At 51.1% G+C, this 11398-nt stretch overlaps 1 protein-coding gene across 2 annotated transcripts; it reads right to left on the bottom strand.

The window, feature by feature from the left end:
• On the bottom strand, nt 1–11301 carry POLL (DNA polymerase lambda). Of its 2 annotated transcripts, none has more exons than XM_036736117.1 (9): nt 10956–11301; nt 9434–9574; nt 8446–8740; nt 8063–8201; nt 7316–7633; nt 6045–6218; nt 5503–5631; nt 1904–2072; nt 1–1619 (listed from the first exon to the last, which is right to left on the bottom strand). In XM_036736117.1, exons 2-9 carry the CDS (start codon nt 9546–9548, stop codon nt 1255–1257), a joined length of 1704 nt encoding a protein of 567 aa, XP_036592012.1. In that variant the 5' UTR covers nt 9549–9574; nt 10956–11301; the 3' UTR covers nt 1–1254. The 2 variants fall into 2 exon arrangements, with proteins under 2 accessions (XP_036592012.1, XP_036592013.1); XM_036736118.1 differs by having other exon boundaries at nt 7316–7628; nt 8058–8201; nt 10956–11208.
• Between the last annotated feature and the right edge of the window lie 97 nt (nt 11302–11398).

The following is an 11398-nucleotide window of genomic DNA, read 5'->3' as shown; positions in this document are numbered from 1 at the left end:
CACCTAGCACACCAAAGCCAACTTTTTTTCTAAAACATTTTGCTTGTTATTCCATTGTTTAGAAAATGTTAATAGCTCCCCATTTTCTACTGCATCATCTCAATTGTTTCTAATCTCCTGAGGCTCCGCGTGGCCTTTTAAATGTTCCTCATGTTCCCCCAAACAGCTCATTCACAAGGATGCCTTTTCTCCTGATGTTGCCCCACCTACAGCACCCCTCTCCCCACCTCTCCCAGTCTTCAAAGCTCCCCCTCTTTCAGGGAGCTTTCTCTGATCACTAGTGCCCATGGTGGCGATCTTGCCCCCCTCCAAACTCCCAGTGCACTTAGCTGGTATCACATGATTAGCATTTATTTTCTGTATCTTGTGTGAACCCCCTAAGGCCAAGGAACCCACCTTCTCCTCCTTGTCTCCCCCACAGTTCCAGCAAAAGGCTGAGTACACAGCAGGGCAGATAAATGCATTTTGATTAATGGGCTAAGGAGCTCTAACATACACACATGCCCCACCCACTCCCCCTAAATCCTCCATCTCTTGGCTTTGGGGGTTCCAATTCCTGAGTCAACCTGGGCTAACTCAGTTCCTGTCTTTGCTGCTGGCATCCCAGACAAGCTAGGCCCAGAGAGGGAGTTGCAGGAGGCAGGGATCACAGACACCAGAGGACAGAACATCAAATGGATTTTACTGTTCTCTCCATCTCCCCTCACATCCTTCGACCACAGTGCGCACTCCAGCCCTGGATCACCCTCTTCCTCTGCCCCTTCAGAAGCACAGGAAGTGAGTAGAAAAGGGGAATGCAAGCTGACCACTTGCTATTACCATCATTCCCCTTGGCAAAAGACACCCTATCTTCCTGGTGTTTGAGTGGAAGCGGGCTGAGAGGTGGGACCCTTCTAGGTATGCCTGGGTCCTTGGCACAGGAAGTGGGACAGACTGCACAGCAGCCACCTGCTGCTTATTAAACTGGGGCAAAGGGAGGAGTGAAGCATATAACAACACAATCTAGCACAACGGTGAGACACATACGCAGCCTGCTTCTGGGAAGGCCAATGGATGTACTTCTGGGGAAAAGCAATGGCTCATGGTCAGAGCACTAGGGAGAAGGGTGATCACTCTCTGGTTCTTTGCCAAGCAAAAGAAACCCAAAGGTGAGTAGGGGAAAAGGCCCTGTGTAGGGACCCATATAAAGGCGGGGGCGGGCGCATCTCTAATCCCACTTTGGGGAATTATGCAATGCTGGTGAGAGGGCAAGGGTCACCAGTCCCGCTCGGAGGGCTCACGGTATGGCAGGCCCAAAAGTCTGAAGACATCCTTCTCTGTGGGGGTGGGCAGCGCCCGACCTGGTCCCACCTTGACGCCATGGCCATCACGCATAACGGCAGCGCTGAGCGCGTGCTCTGACAGGCTCATGCCCTTTGTCTTGGCCAGAGCTCTCATGGAGCGGTTAAAGTAGGCAGAGCCAGTGAAATACAGTAAGGCACAGGCAAACTCGCTATAGGGTACCACAATGATGTCCAAGCGCCGGTGGGACCGACCAGGCCCTGGCAATTGGCACACGCCCAGATACTTCTGCTGCTGCCCATTATCATCCTGGCTGACCAGGTCATCTGTCAGGAACCCTGTGCCAGGAAAGTCAGGAAGGAGAGGGAATTAAGAAATGGCAGGAAAAGTCTAAACCCCCCCTACACACACACTCCAATCTCTTTTCTTCTTGGGTTCCTGATCGTCAGGACCAGAAGCCCCTTTGATATAGCTCTGAGAAGGTCACACAGCTAGTTAACAAAACTCAGGACTTTAATCTAGGCCTAATTCCGACCCAGGTATCTTGGATCACATCATGCTCCCTCCCCAGCTCTCATCCTTTGGGGAACCTCTCACTCACTCCTGGAGCCCCAGGCCATACCTTGCTGCCGAAGGGTATCCAGGAGCTGGCTCAAGATCCCCTGGTGAGATCTTCCATCTGGGTGAGTGACCAGCACATCCACATCCCCACATGTTGCCTTACCCCGGCGATATGAGCCACACGCCACGGAGAGAAGCCCAGGGTTGAGGGTATGAGCTGCTTCCCGAACCTGCAAGATAGGGAGGCAGAGGTACTGGGGAGCAGGGGCTACCTCCAGGCCCCAAGCCAACTCCTCTCTAGGCAAGGGATAGTCACAACCATCACTCCAGGTCCAAGGATGGACCTAGGAGGGCTGAAACAATGGGGACAGAAATTAAGTGCCCTGGGCAGGAAAGGAGAAGGGGAGGGGACAGGTCATCCTCTACCTTTTATAAGAAAAGGATGACAACGGGTTGAAATAACTGAGATTGGATGGCAGATAGAAGTGACTAATAGGAAAAGGTCATTTCTAAACCTCCTTTTACCCGCTGGCTCTTTCACTTCAGCCTTCAAACATGCCCATATCCACATCCTCAAAAAGTCTTCACTTGATCCGACCATCCCCTGAAGCTCTTGTCCTGGAGCCTTCCTCTCTTTCATGGTGGACACCCCTCCCTGCCATTCGGTCCCCATCCTTCCTAAGGAACTGCTACACATTCCAGTCCTCACCTCACCTCACCTGACAGCGCTCATCCCTGCCCGATCTTGCTGCAGACTCTCTCCTCCCTGGGTTCTCCTGATGCTGTTCTATCGGGATTCTCTTCTGGCCCGTCAGACCAATCCCTTTTTTATCTCCCTTGCAGGAGAAAGAAGAAGTCCTGCTCTCTATGCTGAGTGCACCCCAGGGCTCGATCCTAAGCTCTCTTTTCCTTTCTCCCTCTCTATACTCCCCTGGTGATCTCATCAACCCCCATGGATTCAACTGTCACCTCTATGCAAATGACTCTCAAATCCACACATCCATCTTCCATCTCCCTCCCAAGCTCTGGTCTTGCATTTCCAGTGCTTCCCAGACACCTCTACCCAGAGCCCCCAGAGGCACCTGAAGTTCAGTGGGTCCCAAACATCATTCATTATCTTTCTCCCTAGACACATCCTCCTCCTGACTTTATTTTTATTCAAGGCACCATCACTCTCCCAGGCATTCAGAGTCAAAGCCTCGGAGCCATTCTCAACTCTTACTCTCCTTCACTGCCCAAAGCCAAGCATTACTGATTCCACCTCTGGGCCCCTCTCACTCCAAGTCCTTTTCTCTCTACTCCCACCCCAACCACCTGATGCAGGCCCTCATCATTTCTCACCTGGACAACTACAGTGGCCTCCTAATCACTTTTCCTCCTTCAAATCTCTCCTCTCTCCAATCCATTCTTCACAGAGAAGACAGATATTCTTGGAGTTCCACTCTGATCATGCCCTCTCTCTTGTTCAGGCAACCTCGGTGGTTCCCCACTGCCCTTTAGAGCCCTTCACAATCTGGTTCCAGTTTACTCCTCCTTGGACAATTAGGATCCAGCCAAACAGGCCTGCATAAGCTTCCCCATGCATCATGTTTTATTTCCCACCCCCATGCTTTTGCACAGGCCATGGCCAGAATACTCCTCCTCTTCACCTCTGCTTCTTGAAGACATTCACTACCTCCAAGGGTCAGCTTCAGTGCCAACTCTTTCAACACAACACTTTTCCTGATTCCCCCAATTGTTAGCACCTGCTGCCACCACCATCACTATAGATTTTGTATGTACAAATACTGTATTTTCTTATCTATGAAAATATCATATCCCTCCGGTAGAAGGAAAATTCCTCGAGAACATGGACTGCTTCACTTTTTAACTGGTATTCTCAGGGTCTGATAGGGTGTCTGGAACACAGCAGGCCCTTAATAAATCCTTGCTGAGTAACTGATAGATTTAGCACTGCAACATGTTACCAAGGGAGGCTGCAGAATCAATCTTCTAGAAATACTGAAGAGCAGGAGAGACTTCCCCCAGTCCCCCCAAATCTAACTAGTCAGATAGGCTATATAAAGCCTAGGTTTCCCTCCCCCCACCTCTGCCCCCCATCTATGAATTCAAAAGTTAGAGGAGAGTGTGTATGAAAGGAAGGTGGAGCCTGAGGATCAGCCTGGAGCCCAGCACCCAGGGCCCAATCTTTGATGGGGGGAGGGAAAAGATCCATACCCTGCCTCCTCACAGATTGAAACAAGGGGTAATTTCCAACCCTAGGATTATCCTTCATTAAGCGGAGATAAACTCATTAGACTCCATCCCAAAGACACTGAGGTCTTTCTCATGCAGATGGCCTTCCCACCTTCTCCCTAGGAAATGAAGATTTTTGTGGTCTTCCAATGGATAGAACCAGGCCTCCACTGCCGTCTCCTGACAAGCGGCATCCACTAATCCCTTAATTCCCCTCTTGGGCCTATCCCAAGGGAAGGGAGGAGGGGCCTGGGATGCGCAATTCTATCAAAGGGCCTCTGAACTGGACCCAAACAGGGAAGAGAAGTGCTTCTGATCTAATACGAGTTGGGGGGCAGGGGTGGGAGTGTATTCTTTATGCCTGGGCACCGTGAATGAGTGACAACCTCAGCTCGAATGGTACTGCCGCCGTGATGGATGGACACAGGGACAGCAGAGGCTAATCTTGGTGCCTGTCCCCAGGGGTCTCCCCATCTTCACTCCATGCCCCACATTGTCCCTCCTGTCTCCCACAATGACTGTAGAGACCATCCTGTCCTGCCTCAATGGGCTTTTCAGAAGTTCTGGCTTTGGCAGTCAAAGGGGAAAAGGCTTGTGGATGAGGGGAAGAAAGACAAATTCAATTCAGTTTAAAAAGTGTTTAAGTGCCTATTATGTTCAAGACTTGTGCCCATTTCAAGTCAAACACAAGCAGCACTGCCACACCAGCCCAAACTCACCCTGCCACTAAACAACTAGGCCGGCTGTACCTCTGCCCCAGAGCAAACCCCAGCCTAACCCCAAATGTAATCCGACGTCAGATACAAGCCTACGAAAGCTTTAACCTCAGAGGCGGTGTTGTCGAGTGCAACAAGTAAGTCTGGCCTGGGACACGACGACTACTCGGTCTGTCACTTTGGGATACTTCACCTCAGAGCCTCAGTGCCTTTTAAAGGTGAGGAGATTAGATTAGAGGCTCTCTGAGGGACCTTCTTATTGTTACATGCTAACTTCAATCTTCACCCAGCTCTAAACCAACTTTCATCTTAATACAATCTTAAGTCTCAGTCCCTGTAAGGAGACACGGAGATGAGACCAGTGGCTCTGTCCAGAAGCAGTGTGGGGCCACCATTCTTCCCCTACCCAACCCTTCCTAGCTCCCTCACTGTTCTCTATCCATCCCCCTGACTCTGAAAATAATGTTGTGGATGCTTCCCATCTGGGGGCTTTAGGGAAGCCAAAAAGACTAGCTCTCCCTCCTTCACTCTCACCTTTAGGCCTTTCCTGTCTGCCAGACTCTTACTTCCGAGCCTCCTTGGGCAGACCATCATGGGCTCAGTGGGGGAGGAAGGTGAAGAACACATGTCCTACCTTGTGAACTTCATTTGAAAATCTCTTCTCTTTCCTCCCCATCCCCCCTTTCCCCAACTTGGGGTTTCTGCTCACAGTCTGCTCAATCTCTGCAGCCTCTTCCCTGGGTATGCGCTTGAGGAAGTCCTCATAATGCTTCAGGCCGATGGCCTGCTGAGCAGTCAGGGTGGCCCGACTTTGAATGTCCTCCAGAGTCCGGAAGCCCTGAAAAAGCCAGCCACACAGTAGGAGGTAGTGAGGTTCTAGGACCCAGGAACACTCAGAGTCACTTATACAGGGGCCCAGCTATCTACCCAATCTCAGGGAAAGGAATGACAGGAGAGCATCCCTAGGAAAATAGGCTCAGTGCCAAGAGAGAACCAGGAAAGGTGGAATCTTTTCTTTCCCAAGAAAGACATAATAGAAAATATCCTGAGCTCTTGGGGCAGTCTGGGAAGTGAGGAAGGGGACAAGATAGGAGGAGCAGGTTCAAATAAGCTTTGGCCTCCATCTGAGGAAAGAGACTATCTAGATTTTATGTTCCCAATTAAAGGGCGGATTTGAACTGCAACTAAATCAGTATCAGTGGAGAGAGCTGTGTAGTGATGGCGGAAGGAGGGTCGGGGTGGAAGACTGACCTGCTGGTACCACATCTGGGCAGTCTTGCTTCCAACTCCCCAGATGTTAGAGAAGAGCTCCAGGATAGGTACACTATCACTGATATGGTCCAGTTTCTGAAGATGCCCGCTTTCCACAATCTCCATGATCTTCTCTGCCATTCTCTTCCCAATCCCTGGGATACCACAGGCTTCCTACGGAATGTGGTAATAGTGACAAAAGAAGTAGGTATGGTAGAAGAGACGGAGGAGGGATCCCCATCAACAAGCTGTGACTGTGCTAGCCTAGGGGGGCTCCCTGAAGCTCCAGACTGGGTAAGGGCAAGTTCAGAATGGCAGCAAGCTACATGGCTATGTAAACTTGGAGCCAGAGATAGGGCCAAGACAGAGTTGAATATAGGGGAATAATCCTAAGGACAAGGAACATGTCACGAACAGGTGTGGAAGAAATCAAAGGTGAATGGCCAGGACTTGGATACCTTGTTTCCTTCTACCACTTTAGTTCAGGCCCTCATCTCCTCTAACCCAGATTACTGCAATGACTGTCCCATCTTACCCCACTGGTCTGTCATATATGGTTTGTCGCTGCCAAAATAACTGTCCTCAAATGCATGACTTCCCACTGAACCAACTCCAGTGGCTTCCAGTTGCCTCCATCATATATAAGACCCTCTGTTAAGCTTTGAAAGCCTACACGATCTGGTCCCGGCTCCTCCTTCCAGGCCCACCAATGTGACTTCCCCTCCGACACTTTGTCAATCCAACCAAACTGGCCTTTGCTCTGCTCCTCACACCTGAGAGCCCACCTCTCATGTCTTTACCCTTGCTCCAACCACGTTCCCATCCATCCCCTACGTCTGTCCTCCCTTTTTTCTCAGTTGAGAGGGTCCTGATCTGCATTTTAGATGTAGCCCAAGCACTAACTTCTTCCTGATTCCCCCACTCCTGGGGCCCTTGCTCCCAAACTGTCTTGTACTCAACTACTTGGCACATATTTTTACTTATTAACTTTATGGTTTTGCTATATATACATGTATTCTCTGTCTTCTTACAAGTAGGAATTGTTTTATACTCTGTGCTTGTGTCCCCAGTATGCCCAGTAGGTGCTGAATATTTCTTGACTGGTTGGAAGACTTCTGCTTCTCCCCCCCTCTCCAGCCCTAATTAGAAGAGGGGCTCCCTGACAGCAGGGTTGTTTCTCTTCTCTCAAAAGGAGGGCTCTCATCCTTCAAATCTGGGTACCCTGAAGGTAGGAGCCATAACTCCTGCCCTGAGGCACTCAGGGCTCCTACCTGGTAGGAGGTGACAGGCTTGTGGTAGCTCTTGAGGGCACTGATCGCCTTGGAATAGCCTAGCGACCGCCACCTGTCACCTTGGACAGTATAGGCTTTGGCCAGCACTTCCAGCTTCTCTGTAATGTGAGGATTGTGGTTGGTCATCTTCTGGCTAGAGGGCTGGGCACACACCCACTTATCACTGACAGTGGGGGCGAGGCTGGGCTCAGCATCTCCCTCAGGGGTGCTTGGGTATCGGCCAGTAATCAGGGCTTCCAGGTCAGCTGGAGTAACCTGTACTTCCTCCTCATCACTGCTTTCACCATAAGAGCTAGGCTTGAAAGAGAAAGCACACATAATTAATCTGGGCCCTCCCTCTCTTTCCTTTCCCTCTCCAAGAGCAGAAGCCATGACTTTGCCCTTAATTTGGGATTTTCTTGGGTTTGGGCACTGTCTATTCTTTTCAGATTAGGGTTCTTTCATCATACGGGGGACTCCAAGAAGGGAAGGACCATGTTTCCCTCCAACTGAGGGGGAGCTTCCTAAGGAAGGGACTGTATCTCTTCCTTCTTCCAGCCCAGGGCTCTGCCCCCAGATAGCAGTGAGGTGGTACATGGCTGCTGACTAGATGCTGGGGAAGGGCCTCACAGAACAGCACCAGACTATCTTCAGGCTTTAACCCCTGGGTGTTGACTAGTTCCCTGAAGGTCTCCCAGTTTCCTACAGCCTGAGGAGGAAACAATGTGATTTGGACGAGCACCTGACCTGTGGCTGGGTGCTCAGTTTTAAGTGTGACTCCTGAGGTGGAGCAAAGGGAGTAGCAGAAGGAAGCCCTGCCTGGGCTGAAGTTCCAGAGGGCCCTGGCTGGAAAGATGCAACCTGAATGTCTGCCTTGTCCAGGTACCTGCAGGGAGAATGAGAGAGCAGATCAGAGAGACACCACAGTTCTTATTCCCAGGCTGCACTGAGACCTTTCCTGCCCTGGGCCTTAGTCTGACCATTTGTCTAGCAAGGATAATGAAATTAGACTTCTCTAAGAATTAGCAAAACGCTTGGGTGAGTGGTACCTTTGGTGGTTCATCTGAGGTCCGTTCAGTGGGGCATTTGCTACAGCAAATGAAAAGAGGAAACACTAAGGCTGGGCTCACCTGTCAGGGATGAAGAGGGTGAATCCAGCAGTGTCCACCAGTTTCTGCTCTTGCAAGCACTGGCTCAGCCAAGCTGACTTCACCATTTGGACACCCAGGGGCAGCCGGGATAACTTCAGGAGGCGGAGGACTCGCTCACAGTCTACGGCTTCATCCACCACAATGTGTGTGATCCCTGGGGCCTGAGGGGAGCATATTCGGCCCCCATGCTGGAGGATTTGCTTCTCAAAGATCTCTGCCCGGGCTCGACCAATGCCCGCGGGTAACACATGGACTTGCAGTGGGCTCAGCCACTCTGCATAAGAACCATCCCAGTTCTCATCATCCTCTGCCCTCTCTCTTCTCTGTCTCCACCTCAAAGCATGGATCAGAGAGTGAGCAAGGTACAGTGGGAAAAGTGTTGGACATGGAGTCAGCTAAGATTTGCTTCATACAAATTAGTTGTGTAAGAAGTCACTTATCTCTCTGATCCTGTCTCCCCTCACCTATAGAATGGGGAGGATATTATTCCCTTACCTATGTAATAGCATTGGTTGTGATTATGGAAAAACTCCCTCTTCTTTTTCCGTCCTCTTCTCCCTGAAACTGCAGCTCAGGGCAGCCTCCTCCAGGAAGGCCTCACCCACTTTCCTAATTGCCAGTGTAATCCTGTCCCTGGACCCTTCTAAACTTACTCTACCTGAAAGGGCCATGACCTTGTCTTCCCTTAGGAGTCTCCCTGAGGACACAGGCTCTCTCCTAGGGACCCAGTTCAGAGGTCTGCTCCTCAATCTTTCTAGCCTCTGATGGGTCTTCTTCACACCAAGGGCTTGGGCAAGACAGCCTAAATGAATCCAGGACCAGGTTTGGGGGGCAGTGGGGTACAAGATGTCAATATGCTCTAGCAGACAAACTGGAAAGCAGGGTTTCTTTGGAAGGCTAATTCTAGATACATTCAGTGGAGGGAAGGGGAGAGGAGGCTGGGAGGGTGGGGGGATATAGAGCTCACCTCCACCTTCTTCTACTTCTTCCTTCTTGGAAATCTTCAAGAGCCTGCTCCTGTCTGAGTCAGTTCTCATTTTCTTCCGTTTGGGAAAGGCCTTCAAGATCCCTCCAGACTCCATGATTAGGGCTGAGCTTGGCCCCTTCTCTTTAACGATAAATTAAGACAGAAGTGTAAGGGAAGTCAAGCATCTCCCCTCTTCTGCCCCAGAGAAGTCAGGCTTAAAGGAGCTGTCCCAGGACCTACCCAGGCATTAGAAATAAACTAGGCTTTAGTCCTAGCAGACTGATAAAGATTTGTTGTCCTGTCGCAGAAGCAGGTTGAGACCACTGGGTTATTCTTTCCGAGAGGAGAATGTGACCTATCCTCTAGGGAACCTAACCCAAACATAAGGCCTTTACCTGACTCCTAATTGTCAACATCTTTACAAAGAAAGGGTGTGGAGAGAGGCGAGTCAGTTAGGAAAATGAATGCATAGGGCAAGGATCTAACTGTCTCTAGAACACCAAGAGGCAAAGTTTGGAGCAGGTACCAGAATTCACATGGCAGACTTGGCCATTTGCTACCCACAGAGAACATAAAGATTAAAAAAAAAGGACCTAGTTTTTGGATTCGGAATGGGAGGATGTAGGTTCAAATTTCGGTTCTGCACTTAGTACCACTTCAACCTTCAGTGGGTCATCTTTGGAGCTCAGTTTCTACACTGTTCAAATGAAGAGGTTGGACTAGATGACCTCAGAGGCCCCGTCCAGCTTTGACTTCATGACTGTACAACAGTAATACAAGACGCACATAATATCAGGCAAATATCATGCAACAGGAGAAACAAGAAATCCAGACAAAGTGCTCCAGGACAACCTTCGGCTTTGTGTGGGAAAAACTGCAGGTCGAGTTTGGACACCTTAATGATGCTGATCTTTCTTCTGATGCTGGGGGAGAAGCAGCTCCCAGGGCCTGAGCTATCCTGGAGAGGAAGGCTGAGGAGCATCCTTACTGAGGGGGAAGCACACATTTTATCGTGTGTGTGTGTGTGTGTGTGTGTGTGTGTGTGTGTGTGTGTGTGTGTGTGTCCTTACTGAGTAGGAGGCATACAAACATTTTATATTGTGTGTGTGTGTGTGTGTGTGTGTGTGTCCTCCTTCAGTCTGACGTCTCCCTGAGGTTGGGGGCTGTCTCCCTTCCCTGAGACCACAGTGCACCTGTTAAATGGGGGACATCCGGAAGTCAGGCCCCATGAGGGTCTTTCCACCTGGGCACTCTCCTGGGTGGGTGGGTGGGGGTTTTGACTGCAGCAAGGTCTGGCTCATTTAGTTTCAGGACCCCCACCCCCCATCAGGCCTCACTGCCCCAGGTGGCACCATGGACAAAGCGCTGGGTCTTCCTGGGGTTGGGAAGCCCTGAGTTCAAATCCAGCCTCAGACGCTTTCTACCTGTGTGACCCTGGGCAAGGCACCTTATTTCTGTCTGTCTCAGTTTCCTCATCCGTGAATTGGGGATATATGATTATCCTCATTAGGAAAGCACCTACCTCCCAGGGTTGTTGTGAGGACCAGCTGACATAATATGTGCCAGGCGCTTGGCACAGTGCCTGGCACACAGTAGGCGCTTAATAAATCCTTCCTTCCGGGAAGGGGGCGGTGCCCGGGAGAAGGGCCGCCCCAGGAGGGAATCAGGGTGTCGGCACCAAGGAAGCAGCTCGCACGGGGCCGGGGCCGAGAACCACGTGGGGGCACTGACCCCGAGGACCCGCAAACCCCACCTGGCGAGAATCTCTGGGTCCGGGCCCGGGCGGCCCGCGTAGGCCCGGCCCCACCCCTCCCGCCAGGAAGCCAGACACTCACTCCGAGGTGCGGCCTCTTTAGGCGCCCCACCCCCACCCTAAAGACTCTATGAGGCCAGGCAGGGAGGGCCCCCCCCACCCCCGCCACTTGGCAGGACGTCTTCCGGGTCACCCGGAAGCGGCCCTGCGGC

This window comes from Trichosurus vulpecula, chromosome 8 (assembly GCF_011100635.1).
Source record: "Trichosurus vulpecula isolate mTriVul1 chromosome 8, mTriVul1.pri, whole genome shotgun sequence".
NCBI lineage: Eukaryota > Metazoa > Chordata > Mammalia > Diprotodontia > Phalangeridae > Trichosurus > Trichosurus vulpecula.
This window is presented reverse-complemented; position numbering and strand designations above follow the sequence as displayed.